The sequence below is a fragment of the Panthera pardus genome, unplaced genomic scaffold, assembly GCF_024362965.1.
Source record: "Panthera pardus isolate Hobbes unplaced genomic scaffold, ASM2436296v1 HiC_scaffold_6, whole genome shotgun sequence".
In the NCBI taxonomy this organism is placed as follows: Eukaryota; Metazoa; Chordata; class Mammalia; order Carnivora; family Felidae; genus Panthera; species Panthera pardus.
The window spans coordinates 86009021-86026141 of NW_026526991.1; the positions used below are offsets into that span (position 1 = coordinate 86009021).

At 34.9% G+C, this 17121-nt stretch overlaps 1 protein-coding gene across 7 annotated transcripts in view; it reads left to right on the plus strand.

The window, feature by feature from the left end:
* The window catches only part of ABCC9 (ATP binding cassette subfamily C member 9), a 129456-nt gene that overhangs the window by 16713 nt on the left and 95622 nt on the right, over positions 1–17121 (plus strand). For all 7 annotated transcript variants that reach the window (XM_019452193.2, XM_019452192.2, XM_019452196.2 and 4 more), the window contains 6 exons: positions 6281–6447; positions 7447–7689; positions 9589–9783; positions 11632–11784; positions 12260–12415; positions 15462–15596. In XM_019452193.2, the coding sequence (XP_019307738.1) occupies positions 6281–6447; positions 7447–7689; positions 9589–9783; positions 11632–11784; positions 12260–12415; positions 15462–15596 (1049 nt within the window). The remainder of the gene's footprint in view (positions 1–6280; positions 6448–7446; positions 7690–9588; positions 9784–11631; positions 11785–12259; positions 12416–15461; positions 15597–17121) is intronic.

Genomic DNA, 17121 nt, shown 5'->3' on the forward strand with positions numbered 1-17121 from the left:
AGAGGGAGACAACAGAATCCGAAGCAGGTTCCAGGCTCCAAGCTGTCACAGAGCCTGATGCAGGACTCAGACTCATGAACCATGAGATCATGACCTGAGCTGAAGTCAGACACTTAACCAACTGAGCCACCTAGGCGCCCCTCAGCATGATTTTTTAAGGTTCATTCATAACGTACTACAGATCAGTATTTTTTTCTTATAATTGTTGGGTATTATTCCATTGTATAAATATACCACAGTTTTCCGTTCTCTTAACAGTAAGTATCTGGACTGTTTCCAGGTTTTGGCTATCATGGAAGAAAAGCGGGTATAAACATTCATGTGCGATTTATTTATTTTGAGACAGGGAGAGAGAGAAAGAATGAGTGGGGCAAGGGCAGAAAGAGAGGAAGAGAGAGAGAATCCCAAGCAGGCTCTTTGCTGTCAGCACAGAGTCCAATGTGGGCTCCATCCCACAAACCATGAGATCATAGCCTGAGCTGAAATCAAGAGTCAGAAGTTAAGCAACTGAGCCACCCAGGCACCCATGGATATATGCTTTTATTTCTCTTGAGTAAATACCTAAGAGTGGAATTGCTGGGTCATAGGGTATGTAGGTAAATGTTTATGTTTTGTTAAGAACCCACAAGTTCTTTTCTCAAAGTGGCTTAATTTATATACTCACTAATAATGTGTAGGAGTTCCAGTTTTTCCACATGCTCACCAACATTTGATGATTTAATTTTTCTAATTTAGCCATGCTGGTGGGTATGTACCGATAATTCATTGTGGTTTTAGTTTGCATTTCCCTGATGGCTAATGATGTTGAGCACTTTTTGATAAGTTTATTAGTCATTTGTGATTTTTGTAAAGTGTCTCTTTGATATATTTTGCACATTTTTCATTGAGTTGCAGGAGTACTTTGTACATACTAGATACTAGTATGTCATTGGATCTATGTTTTGAGAATATTTTGCTCCCAGTCTGTGGCATGCACATTCATTTACTTAACTGGGTCTTTTGGTGAGCAGATTTTAATTTTGATGTAGCATAATTTATCATTTTTTCACATCTAATTATTGCTTTCTGGGTCCTAAGAAATTTTTGCCTCTGCTCTAAATATGTTTCCCTCATTCTCTTGTGTGTGTGTTTTTTTAAAAGAAGCTTTATAGTTTTAGTTTTTATTTTTAGGACTATGATCCATTTAAAATTAATTGTGGTGTAAGGTTGGTGCCAAGGCTTTTTTTTTTTTTTCCCCGAGCGGATATCCATGTATTCCAGCATAATTTGTGAGGTAGACTTTCCGTTTCTCATTATATTGCTTTGGGACCTTTGTAAAATATTGAATCAAATTACTATTTAAGTATGATCTGTTTCTTGCTTCTATAGTTTGTTCCTTTGATGTATTTGTGAGTTTTATAAGATTACTATTCTGTTTTGATTACTATTGCTTTGGAGGTCTTGAAATCATATAGTATACCATACAACTTGTTGTCTTTGCTTTTCTCCCAAGATTGCCTTGGATATTCCAGTTCTGTTGTATTGTCATATATGGTTAGAATCAGGTTGTCAATTTCTACTCTCTCCCCAAAAAATTTCAGCAGGATTATGATAGGGATTGCACTGAATGTTTACAACAGTTTGAAGGAGAATTGACATTTTAACAATATTGAATTTCACAACCAGTTCTTCATTTATTTAAGTCTTCTTTTTTTTCTCTTAGCAATGTTTTCTATTTTTCAGGGTAGAGGTCTTCCATGTCTTACTAAATTTATCATTAGCTTTTTTTGTTTTCCCATTGCTATTATAAATAGACTTGTATTTTAAATTTCATTTCCCAGTTGTTTGTCATGTTTATGAAATACAGTTGATTTTGTATATTGACCTTATGTTTTGAAACCTTGGAAAATCTCTTATTTCTTCTAAATATTGCTTTATAGTTTTCCTAGGATTTTCTATATATACAAACATATCATCTGATAATACAGTTATACTTATTTCTTTTCAAACTTTATGCTTTTTTCACCGTATTGTACTAGCTAGGACCTCCAGTAAAATGCAAAATAGACATGGGGAGAGTGAAATCTTTGTCTGGTGTCCAATTTTAGGGGAAACAGCATCAACATTTCATAATTAATTATAAAGTTATTTATAGGCTTTTCGTAGATGACCTTTATCAGGTGAGTAAGTTTTCTTCTATTCAGAGCTTTCTCAGAGTTGTTTTTGTTTTTGTGTTTTTAAATCATGAATAGATGTTGAATTCTATTAAAGATTTTATTCTGCATCCATTGGGACAATTATATTTCTGTTAATGTACTAAATTAATTACTTGAATTTTCAAATGATAAAGTAACTATGAATTCCTGGGCTGTGTTACACATGGTCATGATATATTATCCATGCTATATATTGCTAGATTTTGTTTGCTAAGTTTTTTTAGATCCATGTTGTGATGCATATTGGTCTGTTATTTTCTTGTAATGTCTGTCAGGTTTTCATATGCTGGGTTATACTGGCTTCTGAAAATGAATTGGAAAGTTTTTTCTATTTTTCTATTTTCTGAAAGACATTTTGTATGATTAATTTTATTTCTTCCTTAAATGTTCAAAATAATTCATCAGTGAAATCATTTGGGCCTGGAGATTTTTTTTTTAATGTTTGTTTATTTTTGAGAGAGTGCAAGCGGGGCAGAGGCAGAGAGAGGGGGACAGAGGATCTGAAGAGGGCTCTGCACTGATAGGCTGACAGCAAGGAGATTCGAGATTCAGGGCTCTAACTCACAAACCATGAGGTCATGAGGTCATGACCTGAACCACAGTCGGTCGCTCAATGAACTGAACCACCCAAGTGCCCCTGGGCCTGGAGTTTTAACTAAGTGAGGATTTTATTTATTTTTATTATTTATTTATTTATGTATTTATTTATTAACACACATACAATATTTAATTTAAACATAAAGCTTTGCATTTATGCACAGTAAATTGCATTCTGCTAGATTCAGTCTTTCCAGGGTTTAGAAATCCTTTTCTCTCTTTTTTCTTTTTAATCTTGATTCTTTTATTCAGAGTACACACTCTCTATTATGGGCATATGTCCTTCTTGCCTGCCTAGTCATCTAAATGAGGATTTTAAATTATAAACTTACTGTTCTATTAGACATAGACTTTTCAGAGTATTTCTTCTCATGTCAGTTTCGGTAAGTTACAGGTTTCAAGAAATTTTCCCTTTCATCTAAGTTTTTTATTTGTCATGAAGTTGTTCAAGATATTCGCTGATTATCCTTTTTAAGTATACAGGATATGTAGAGATAATTCTTCTTTCATTCCTAATACTGGCAATTTATGATTTCCTTTTTTTCTTAATCAGTCTAGCTGGGGAATTAGCTGAATTAGCAATTTTCTTGATCTTTAAAAAAAAATCAACCTTCTTGGCTTGGTTGGGTTTGTTAATTTTCTCAATTATTTTTTTTTCTATTTCATTGCTTTCTACTCTTATCTCTATCATTTTCATCCTTTTATTTTGTTCATTCTTCTTCTTTCCCTAGTTATTAAGATGGAAGCTTAGATCATTGATTTTGGATCTTTTTTTTCTAAAATAAATATTTAAAGCCATAAATTTTCCTTTAAGTGTTGTTTTAGCTGCAATCCTTAAATTTTTAATATGTAGTATTTTTATTATAATTTAGCTATAATACTAATTTCCCTAGCGATTTCTTCTTTAACATGTGGTCAATTACAACTATGTTGTTTAACTTCCAAATATCTGGAGACTTATAGATATCCTATTGTGTGGAAAGACTTGAAGTTTACCTTCATAACCTCTGTCCTTGGTGTTCATACCCTGTATAATTCTCTACCTTTGAGTGTGAGTGGGACCTGTGACTTGCTTCTAGCCAATAGAGTATGGCAAAGATGAAGACATCAAATTAGTTGAGCTTCTGTTGAAAGACTCCAGCCTTAGTCAAGGCCTGGATTGCAGTCTGGTGAGACCCTGAAGCAGAGAACCCACTTGACCCATGCCCAGGCTCTTGACCCATGGAAACTGTGAGAAAATAATTGTGTGTTGGTATAAGCTGCTAACTAAACCTGTCATAATTTGCTTAGCAGCAATAGAAAATCAATATGCTTATTGTCCTTGATTTTTAATTTATTTTTATTGTGATCAGAGAACATATGTTATATGATTTCTGTCATTTTAAGTTTATTTTTTCTTGTTTTCTAAGTATGTAGCCTATGCCAGGACCATGCACTTAACAAGAATGTATATGCTGCAGGTGTTTGGGTGTATTTTTATAATACTAAGTATTATATAGCTTTATAAATATCAAACAGTTCAAAGTGGTTGATAGCTACCAGATCTTCTAAATCTTTATTAGGCATATGTGTATTTTTTTATTGTTGTGTCTCTCTGAAAAATCGACTGACCCTTTGTCATTATTAAAAGTTTTCAAAATTTCTGGTAATACACTTTGTCTTTTTTTCAAGTGTTTATTTGAATTCCAGTTAGTTAATATACAGTGTAATATTAATATCAGGTGTACAATTTAGTAATTTAACACTTACATACAACACCCGGTGCTCATCACAAGTGCCCTCCTTAATACCCATCACCTATTTAACCCCTTCCCCTGTCCGCTTCCCTTCTAGTAACTATTAGTTTGCTCTCTGTAGTTAAGAGTCTGTTCCTTGGTTTGCCTCTCTCTCTCTTTCTTTTTCCCTTTGCTTGTTTGTTTTGTTTCTTAAATTCTACATATGAGTGAAATCATATGGTATTTGTCTTTCTCTGACTGAGCTATATCACATAGATTAGTACTCTCTAGCTCCATCTATGTTGTTGCAAATGACAAAATTTCATTCTTTTTTGTGGCTAAGTAACATTCCATTGAATATATATACCACATTTTCTTTATCCGTTCATCCACTAGTGGAAATTTGGGCTGTTTCCATAATTTGGTTATTGTAGCTAATGCTGCTATAAACATTGGGGTGCATGTATCCCTTTAGGTTAGTATTTTTTATGATAATACTCTTGGTCTTTAAGTCTACTTTATCTGATATTAATATAGCCACTCAGATTTCTCATGTTTACTGTTTTCATTGTATGTCTTTTTCCATCTACTTACTATCTGTTTCTTTATATTTAAGACGAATATCTTTAGTTAGCATGTAGTCTTTTTTTTTCTTTCTAAATCTATTCTGGCACTTTTCATTTTATGCTAAAACAAGATAGATGATGAGCTTATATGCCAGTGTTCAATTCTTTTTCTAAGGAAGTTGTGACCACCTTTAAACTTTAATAATTCTGATAAGTGCTGTACAGTGGATCGTCTCATATGTGTTTTGGATTTCTTCTTTCTCATCCCATATTTATTTGTACTGACCTTTATTTAAAGTGTGAAGTATACTGAACCTTTTATTTCTAGGAAAGTCTCTGTGCCCATCTCATATTTGCTATAAAAGGCCAGCTGTGGGTATGAGATGGTATAGATGCCTACGTTTCTCATCCCACTACTTAAGGTCGAGTTTGTTCTGTAGGATCATTGTTCTTCTCTTTGTGGAGGCCTGTGGTATTTTAAACCATTTGGGTGAGATGAGTTACTACTTGAATGCTATCTGGAGAGCAGAAACCCCATTATAAAGCTATATGCATTCCATAATAATTCCAGCATAATACCATTAGATTACCTATTGGATAGGTTACACAGATAACAACTTGTGAATTCTTCATATAATATAATTGAGGCTTCATAAGAAAAAAACACAAAAAACAAGACCAGGAGATCAAAGCAATTTTAAAGTCTACAGAATTACACATAAGTTCCGGAGTGTAGGTTATTCCTATTTACATGTCTCTTTCCATCTGTCCATCTATTACATATAATCAGAGTGGAAGCACTAGCATTTTTAAAAAAGTTTTATTTACTTATTTTGAGAGAGAGAGGGAGGGAGAAGGGGAGGGGAAGAGAAAGAGGGAGACAGAATCCCAAGCAGACCCCACACCATCAGCACAGAGCCCGATGTGGGACTCAAACTCACCAACCTTGAGATCATGACCTGAGCTGAAGTTGGACTGACTGAGCCACCCAGGCGTCCAGAAGCACTAGCATTTTAAAGTCATCACCACACCTTTAGTTCAAAACTCCATATATGTTGTTTTCTTAAAAAATAAAATTATGTGGAAATAGAATATTTAAAATTATATTTGTTCTTAAAGAGCATGATATTTATATTGAAATTTCAATGAAGTTTTTTAAAATCAGGGAAAAAATGCATCTTTTTCCTTTTCCTTTTTATTTTTCCAGCCCTATTTCTGTATTGGGTAATGGCCTTTATTACAAAAACCATAAAATTAGTCAAGTACTGGCAGTCTGGTTGGGGAGTATCAGACTTGCGTTTCTGCATCACTGGCATGATGGTCATCTTGAATGGACTCCTGATGGCTGTGGAGATCAATGTAATTCGGGTCAGAGTAAGTATCTAATCATTTTTGTTTAATTACCAGAATTCAAGACTTGAATATTAGAGATTACAGTCAGCCAGAAATCATTTGTATTTAAGAAGACAAACAAATGTGTATCATCTATGTGTATAAAAGTTGAACTAATCACTAAGTTTCAGACCATTGGTATTCCAGAACCCTAGCATCTATTTATTCATTTGTAAATATTGATTGAATGATTGTGTGCCAAACATTAATCTCAGTTCATATTATAGATGAAACTGTTTGCATCAGAAAATTACATCATCCATGATGTGTCCCAAGCACACCTATATTAAGCAAACTATTGTATTCCTAGAAATTTCAAAATGAAAAGAAGATAATATGTTTACTGATTCCACTGATGAAGAAACTTCTACAGTGATAACTCTAGCTATATCCAAAGTCGCATAGCCAAGAGTCATGCCTGGTCTGTTATTACAAACCTGTTGTAGATTGCATCACATAATGCTGTTATGTTGTGTGACATAGTTGTGAATAATTTTTTAATATTCATTTCTACCAGAGCACTTTGAGTTTGCTCTGAATGTCAAGATAGAAGCTGCAAGGAATAGTGGAGTATAGTTAGTGAACATCAGCCAAACGATGAATTATCAAAGAGTGACTCAATAATGGTGTCAACACATTTAAAAAAATCTAAGTAATGTAAAAATCTTTATTTAATTGACCCTATCACAGTATATCATGAAAGACTGATTCTTAGCAATAACTATATTTTAAAAGGATAATCTATAATTTTAGAATTGTCTCCAAGCGGGATTAAATGTGAAATTCTGGTATTTAACTAATTAATCTAGTCACAGTGAAAGGAAAGTATTTCAAAGAATATTTCCAAAGGAATGAAAATGTTTAGTAAAATAAACATTTTTGCCTGTTGAAATGAAAATGTAGAAAAGGTTAAAATTTTATTTTAATATGTGGGAAAAGAATTGGGTTAATTATCATTCTGTGGAATTTTTCTTGCCACAGAGATATGTATTCTTCATGAATCCTCAGAAAGTAAAGCCTCCTGAAGACCTCCAAGATCTGGGTGTGAGATTTCTTCAACCGTTTGTGAATTTATTGTCAAAAGCAACATACTGGTGGATGAACACGCTTATCATATCTGCTCATAAAAAGCCTATTGATCTGAAGGCAATTGGAAAATTGCCAATAGCAATGAGGGCAGTAACAAATTATGTTTGCCTGAAAGATGCATATGAAGAACAAAAGGTAATTTAGTATCTGTTTTTCATGCCCATAATTGTAGAAAATAGATCTATTAAATATAAAGTCACTAAGCTTAAATATCTATGGTTAAGGAAGAGCAGATTTTCTTCATCTGTCTTTCCCAGTAGTTTTGAGTCATGTGAATTGGGCCAATGAGAATATACCAGAAGGGCCAATGAAATAAAGTTATATTGTGGTAGTTGCCCAGTTCATACCTGAGGAGGGATGGAGGGAACACTGTCTTTTTTCTGAAACCAACTGGAAAGTTAGAATTAAGCTTAATGGTCATGTATATATGATCGTTATTCCCATATAATGGTAATAATTCATGGAATTGTTGTTATGAAGCTTTTCCAAGTATCTTGTCAATAATTTTGTTATATAACAGTAAAATAGATCATATCATTAATAACCACATTTAAGAAACCAAAGTCCTTAAATTAATTATTGACTATATTTTGGAGTCTGTATTCCAAACTTGTGAAACTGAATTAAATAAAGTTGTCTACCATTCCTATATGTTTGTCAAAACTGGTCTCTTCTGGTACTTTCTTTGAGCCTTTATAATTACTTTAAACACCTTAAATAGAGTTTTTGGATATTTTCAGTTTGTCTTATAATCATTCTATACAGTCATGTACACCATACATGGTGGTAGATGTATTTTATATTGCAGTCATCTATAAATATTATCATAATTGAAATTATTGGTATTCACAACAACATTGGAAAGGAGTAGGGTATGGTGAATCGGTGTGAGTTTTGTCTGTTCTAAATCAAGACAACAAAGCATTTATGGTAAATGATGAAAATGACCTCTGTTTTGTGTCAAAAATGTGTGTTATGAAATTAATATTGCAGGAAATGGTTACTACAAATGAACTTGAGTCATCTCTTTGGTTTCACCTCTGGGAAAAGTATTGCATAATATTTTTTAAACTTCTCTGCTAAAGTAAAGATTAAGAGTATAGCCTAAACATATTTTAAGTGTTCCTAGTACTCTTTATTACAAAGATCAGCTTGAACTTGGTGTGTTAATGTCTTGTATTAATAAACTTTTAAAAATAATTGTATTGTTCGTCTAACAGGGAAATGAATATGAGACACAACTGAATTATCTTCCATTGACTTGGTTTCTTTGCCACAGTGAAAAAACTTTATCTACCTCCTCTCTAAGACTTAATTATGATTATTAAGGTCATAAAATCCTTTCAACAAACAACAACATATGTGTGAAGCCGTGAGTTGGCTTAAGCATATATGCCATTCTTCAATTTTGCATTTCTTTGTTGAATAACTAGGAAACACAAGTCTAACACAACTTTAAAAAGTACTGACTACTATTCATGGAGACAGGAAATACCTGAAAGAGAAACAACTTGAAGTTAGGATGATCTGTTTTGTTTAGCTTGTAGTAAAATATCTGGAGTAAAATATCTTTAGCTTGTAGTAGATCTCTTGTGATCTAATAACTCCACAAATCTTGACTAATCTTTCAATAATCTTGATCTTAGTATTTTACTATCTTCTTTTCCATACAATGGTATTTGGTAATAGTCATGACAGAAATACATTTTCCAAACCAAAGAGAATTAAAAAATTAATTTGGCCTTAAGAATTTTGGGTTATCCTTTGACAACTAAAAATAAGGCAAAGTCTTTGAAAATGGCCTTTTTACTCCTCATTCTATTCCATACTCAGTGGCTACTGTTTGCATAGAGTGCAAGGATATGGGTTATGCATACTATACTAAAGGGACATTTACTTATAAATTTATACTTATAAACTTTACTTATAAACTTAACATATCATCAGAAATATCAGAAGGAATTGCCCATAGTTGGTGAGGTTAAATGCCGCTCCAGTCATTTTATCTTTGGTTCATCTGTTTTTTTCTTTCAGAAAAAAGTAGCAGATCATCCAAACCGGACTCCATCTATATGGCTAGCAATGTACAGAGCATTTGGGCGACCAATTCTGCTTAGTAGCACATTCCGTTATCTTGCAGATTTACTGGGTTTTGCTGGACCTCTCTGTATTTCTGGAATAGTTCAGCGTGTGAATGAAACCCAGAATGGGACAAATAACACAACAGGAGTAAGTCTGTGGTGCTTTTGAAGGGGAACATATTATTGGCAGATTTTATTGTAATTGTTACTTTTTATTAATGCAGTTCTATGAACAGTTCTTACAGTCTTATTTACAGAGAATTGAATGCATTTAAAACAAAGAAAACAATTTTCCTTGTAGAGAAAATCATGTATTTATGTATTCATTGAATGGATCTGTTCAACAAAATTATTTCTCAGATTCAAAGCCTACAGGCATTTGATAAGTATCTACTGTGTGCCAGAAGCCATGCTCAGGAATTTCACGTTGATTATTTTCTTTGATCTTTTTAGCAACCCTTAGAAGAATTTTCATGCATGAGTACATGATTGATGGCTGAGTCATTTTTTTAGAGGCCTGTGACCGATCATGTTAGCAATGCGATTTGTACTATATACATATTTCTTTTCTTATATGATAAACACCATCACCTTGATTCACAATGATAAGGGCAAGTCACATTATGATATTTTTATTAGATATTATGCTAATATTTGGGGGGCTATATGGTATAAGATACTATATATTTGTTGTTGTAAATATAGTCTTTTATTTTCTGTTCTTAAGAAAATCTCATCATGAACTTCCTAGTTTCTTTCTAAGATAAGAATTGATTTCCCTAGTTTCACAGATAGAAAAATCTAGTCTAGATGAATCAGTTTTCCTTTTCTATTCTCTCAATCTGATTTCCTGTCCTTTTTTCTTCACCTATTAAAATTTCATGCATTTTTCAAAGCCTACATTAAATGCCATCTCTTCAGTGAAGCTTTTCTGATTGTTCTGGTTGGAATTTGACTCTCGTTCATACTCTCCAACACATTGTTGATTTCACCTTGGCACTTGCTGTAAATGCTATTTATAAGGAAGCATGTTATTTATGGATACGCTTATCTCTCTGGGTGGTAAGCTCTTTAAACAGAATGACTGTGAACTGTTCATATCTGTGTTCACAATGTGTAGCCCATTTGCTTGCATATAGTAGTGTTCAGTTATTTTGAAATGAACCAGATATTTTCACCATTGAATGCACTTTTGTGATGTTTTGTCTCTACTAGCCTCATTGCATTCCATAAGTTCCACATAGAATTTTTCTATCATCCCTCTCCCTTACACATATTAATCACACATTTTTCTGAGAAGGAAGAACTTACACATTTGTATGTATCCCCATGAAAGAAAAGGAAGGGACCAGAAGTAGAATTTAATGGATCTAACCCACAACAGTATTGCCCAAACTGACATGATGTCCTTATTTGAGTGTTACCTTTCTCTCACTTCTAACCAAGTTACCACATAGTATGGTTCCAAACAAAAAGCAATCAGTTTTGTATATCCTTATGATGACTTCAGTCATATTCCTACTGAAACAATTTTATAAATTGTGTTTTGTCATTGGAAGTGTCAACATGGTGAAATCAATAGCCAAATTACATTTATCATTTATCTTGTTAATATAAATTATGTGAATATTAGACTAAGTCAAATAAATTACAGTCTAAATTGACTTTGATCTTCAATTACTACTTCTCAAGACGGAATATATCTTTTCCGAAAATGTACGTACATTTTTAAATCAAAATTTACCTTTTTACTGCAATCAGGCATTTCCAGCAATCTTAATGATCAATTTTGGATTTTATGCATTGAACTAGTTTGAATTTGTATCTGTGGACATGATGAAGAAAAACCAAAATTACCTTGGCTCATTCCACTGCTGCATTATAAAGACATTGAGTTTTTATATTTAAGAATTATGTATCGTTTGATAAATGTGATCTGTACACCTGGTATATGAAAAGACCAGTTCTAATTTATGTCTTTTTCTTTTGGGACAAGATTTCAGAAACCCTTTCATCAAAGGAATTTCTTGAAAATGCTTATGTACTAGCAGTTCTTCTTTTCTTGGCCCTTATTCTGCAAAGGACATTTTTGCAGGCTTCCTACTATGTAACCATAGAGACTGGCATTAACCTCCGTGGAGCTCTGCTGGTATGTACAAGCTTTGAATGATCTTTGTTTCTTGAAAATGCCATATGCCATTCAATGACAGGAAGGGTAGGGGGTCTCAGTTTTGTTTCTCTTTCTGTTTGACTTTGACACTACAACTTCAACACTTCTACGAGCTACTTGATAAAAAAAAACAGAACTAATTAGTAGACCCACTGAATTTTAAAAAGTTTTGTAGTAATATATTAAGAAAGCTTTTGAAATCTTTCATTTGATGATCTCTGTTTCAATATGTTTAAAGTCAAATATATGTTTTGATCATATGGCCAGTTAGGTTTGTGTTTAGCTAAAGACTGAAAGTAACAATTCTAAAATGAAAATAGTGGTTGACTGAAGAAGATGTCATTACAGGGATTTTTTTTTCCAAAAATTTTTTTTAAATGTAATATTTTCAATGGAAGTAAATAAACATAATGTTGATTAAGTTTAGAGCTTCAAATACACTCTTTTTTTGCAGGCCATGATATACAATAAAATTCTTAGGCTGTCTACATCTAATTTATCCATGGGTGAGATGACCCTGGGACAGATCAATAACTTGGTTGCCATTGAAACCAATCAGCTCATGTGGTTCTTGTTCCTGTGTCCCAATCTATGGGCAATGCCTGTTCAGGTAAATCAATATAAGTAATATTCTCATTTGCAGAGGAAACAAAACAAAAGGAGTATGAAATATTTAGATCAGTAAAAGGTAACTTTTTGAACTTGCTAATGTTATTATGCTTTTTTTTTGGAGAGAGAGAGAGAGAGGGGAGAGGAAGAGAGAGAATCTTAAGCAGGTTCCACACCCACATGGCACCTGACATGGGCCTTATCTCACGACCGTGAGATCATGACCTGAGTTGAAATCAAGAGTCAAATGTTTAGGGGCGCCTGGGTGGCTCGGTTGGTTAAGTGTCCAGCTCCAGCTCAGGTCATTATCTCGCCGTTCATGAGTTTGAGTCCCACATAGGGCTCTGTGCTGACAGCTCAGAGCCTGGAGCCTCCTTTGGACTCTCTCTCTCTCTCTCTCTCTCTGTCTCTGTCTCTCTCTCTCTCTCTCTCTCTGCCCCTCCCCCACTCACACTCTGTGTCTCTCTCAAAAATAAACATTAAAAAAATTATTAAAAAGTCAGATGTTTAACCGACTGTCAACCAGGTGCCCCCTATACCCTTTTTGTAGAGAAGAAAACTGAGACTCAGAAATGCTCTGACAGGTTAAGAAAGTGGGGTTTGAAATTCTCCTGCTTAGGTTCAAATGTCTGCTCTACCCTGTTTGCACAAGTGTTTAAATCCTCAAAATATTAGTTTCCTTAGCTTTAAAATTGGAATGATAACTGTATCTGCCTTGTAGAATTGTTGGCATCATCAAGACTAAATAAGTTAGTATGTGTAGCACATTTAGCACAGTGCCTAGTACTTCATGGACATTTAGTAATTGTTAGTTGTTATCATTGTTGACCAAATCCATGCAAGTCATGGAGCCAAGTCTTGACCCCTTTTATTTTGACAGACTCTCTTATAGCATTTCTAAAGTAAAACAGTTGTAATCCATCCCATTGTTTCAATAGCTGATGTATTATACAATGCCAAATTTTCTAAGGTGGTAGGAACACTAACAAGCTGGAGGGCTATTTAGCTATTTTTTTTAATGGAAAATAGTATTTTAGGAAAGATGCATTTTCCCCCTAATTGGGTCAAAATAGCAAAAGATATGTTTTTAGCTCTTTCCTCTGTGTGATGGTGAATATGTTTACCTTGAGTTTTGCATCCTGTAGATGGAGCTTAAACTGTAGGTCTTATTTTTTTAAGTTTATTTATTTTGAAAGAGAGAGAGCAGGGGAGGGGCAGAGAGAGAGGGAGAGAGAGAGAATCCAAAGCAGGCTCTGTGTTGTCAGTGCCGAGTTCAATGCAGGGCTAAAAATCACAAACCATGAGATCATGACCTGGGCCAAAATCAAGAATCAGATGCTTAACCGACTGAGCCACCCAGGTGCCCCAACTGTAGATCTTATTTGATCCAGTCTGTCACTTATGTCCCTGTGTACCGTGTTTATTAAAATGCATTCAATAATAAAGAAGATATGCTAGTTTTTAAATGTATTGTTTGCCTTTTTAGTTTTATCTTTAAAAAATTGTTTTTTGTAAATGCTTATTTATTTTTGAGAGAGAACAAGCATGAGCAGGGGAGGGGCAGGGAGAGGGAGACAGAGGATCCAAAACAGGCTCTGCACTGTGAGCACAGAGCCCCACGTGGGGCTCAAACCCATGAACCCTGAGATCATGACCTGAACCGAAATCAAGAGTTGGCCACTAAAGTGACTGAGCCACACAAGCGCCCCACCTTTTTAGTTCTAAATGGAAATCCAAGTCAAACAAAAGTGTGTATCAAATCAAAAGTGTGCAGTGCTTGACACAAAGTAGGATATAAAATCTGCTCAGTCTCATTTTATCAAAATGTACTTATATACAAGTCAAGTAAGTAGCCTCCTACGTGGTACAATTTAAAGGCTGCCTCTGAATGATTGCATCATGAGTGACGTTAAGGAAACTTTCATTTTGATTGGAATTCATAAAAAGCCTAATTGGTTGGGCAGTAAATATGTGCGCTTGCCTCCAAACGGCCACTATTAAGCTGTTACCATTGGCATACACTCAAAAGTTAAATGCTTTAACTGCATGAATATAGTTCATTAGTTGACATTTTTAGCCATGATAATCTGAGCTATTGTGGGGGAAAAGCAAGGAGAGAAGATTGCAGGGTCAAATCCTAAATTTTAAAGGAAGAAGAAGAAGAAAGTAACAAACCTGAGAGGGTTGGCTTACGTGGGTCAGCCCTGGCTTTTCGGAAATATTTTTTTTTTAATTTTTTTAAAGTTTACTTATTTATTTTGAGAGAGACAGAGACAGTGCATGCAGGGGAGGGGCAGGGAGAGAAGGAGAGAGAGAATCCCAAGCAGACTCTGCACTGCCAGCTCAGAGCCCAATGTGGGGCTCAAACCCACGAAACCCTGAGATCATGACCTTAGCTGAAACCAAGAGTCTGTCGCTTACGCAACTGAGCCACCCAGGCGCCCAAGGGAAATAAATTTTAAAAGGGAAGTGAGGTATGATGGGGTGCCACCTTTAGCTTCTCCACAGTTTTAATTGAGCCTAGGTTTCATGTCATCAAGTGACTTCTGGGATCATTGAGGATGTGAGGAGTTCAGATTATTCCTTTAGTCTGCAAACAACCATCCAGTACTCACATTATGATGTCACCTCCAGCTTTCCATCCTTCTCACCTGGAAAAGTTGGTACAATTCCATGAAAACGTGGAATATCAAAGTTACGGTGGGTGGTAACATTTTCAAGAAACATTTCATGTCCTTTTAAAAATGTGAAGACTGCCTTCAAAGGTCGGAAGCATCACAGGACCAGTCTGTAGCTTCATGCAGCAAATTGGTTTGACACCGGTTGCACAGAACATCATCCTAACAACAAATTCTGACTCCTTAGCTTTCCCCAAATAAATCATAGTAAAACCTAGCTGTTATAGTTGAGTTGACTTCCACGTAGATGTATTAGTTAATTAATTAAGAATTAAGAAATCCTATGCTTTCACCAAAATGTATTGCCTTTCATGCTGCAGTGGCCATGCCCCTGTTCATTTTCCCTTTTCCATATGTTTTCCTTTCTAGATCATAATGGGAGTGATTCTGCTCTATAATTTACTTGGATCAAGCGCATTGGTTGGGGCAGCTGTCATTGTGCTTCTGGCACCCATTCAGTACTTCATCGCAACAAAATTGGCAGAGGCTCAGAAGAGCACTCTTGTAAGTTAACATCTTTTGGAAACTTTACTAGGAAAATCTAGTAAGCTGTCTCATTTTCAAAATAATAGGAAATTAATACATGCCACTCAGAATAATTTGGAAATTATTATGTTTCATTTCAATTCTTAGGCAGCAAATGTGTATTACATTTTTATTTTAAGTATTTATGTTTAAAACACTTTTCTTTTAAATGTTTATATTTATTTGAGAGAGAGAGAGAGAGAGGGAGAGCACGAGTGGGGGAGGGGAATAGAGAGACAGGAAGACAGAATCTGAAGCAAGCTCCGTACCGTCAGTGCAAAGTCAGGGGCAGGGCTCAAACCCACGAACCATGAGATCATGAACTGAGCCAAAGTCAGACACTTACCCAGCTGAGCCACCCCGGTGCCCCGCAAGTGCACTTTTTAAAAGTGGATTTGAAATGTATGACTTGATGATCTTAAACTCAAAATGCCAGAATCACAATTCCTGATGGTTTTGTGCCATGAGGCTTTGAACTTCTTCTAGATCATTGGTCTAGAGAATGTATCTACATCCATTTTGAACCCCCTGCATGTTAATTATTGACATGGGAGAATTGGATCAAAGAATAAATAAAGCATCAGGTTTATTGCTTCTGAAGTGAAATATCCCTAGAATTGAAGCAAACCACGTGATGATCTACAGAGTTACACTAAAGTATTTCAGGCAGCTGCTCTGGCCGAGTATGCTCATGGTCAACTTGGCAAGCAAGAAAAAGCCCAATTATTGACCCCTTCTGGCTTCAGTTTTCCATGAAATCATTTCATTTGAGCAAGAATTGGCTTCTTTTAAAGAAATATTTGTAAATAATAAAATTGTTGACAGCATGTTCAGAAGTAAAGTTTGATTAAATATGAGCAAGGCTGCCTGTAAATCAGGCGTAAAATATAGGGATGCTGCCACTGATGGAATTGTTGCCCAAGTTGGTTTCTACTGTGACAAGCAAGTTGCATGTCATGCAGGTGGTTTTCATCACTGTTTTTCTGCTGCTTCTGGTGACGTTACTCATTATTTCCGTCTGAGCCATCTACCCGTCTTTACTTTAGGACATGAATACAGAGAGGTGAGGAAGAGGAGCACAAAGTGAAGACAGGACTCTCCTCAAACATCCGTCTTTCATTTAGCTGGTCATACTGTACTCATTTACTCATGTAACAATCATGTGATAGGCATCTAAGACCCTGTAGAGACCAGAAGGTGAATAAAAACCAAGCCATTTGCTACTTTTGCTCCCTCCTATCTGCCTTTTGGCCACTTGCACTGCTCCTTTTGAAAGTTCATAGGTCATAATGTACCTTACTAGAAATTCTAGTATTTGGTGGTGGTGGAAATTGCAATGGTTGAGTAAATTGTGGCTCTTGTAACTGCTAAAAATCTCTTTACACTTAACCCAAACTGTTAGTAATCAGTAAATCTAATTTTGGCCTTAAACAAGAGCTTATGAAGAAGTATGTGGAAATCTCTCAAAGTTAAAGGGAATACCCTTGGTTTCACAAAGTGTATT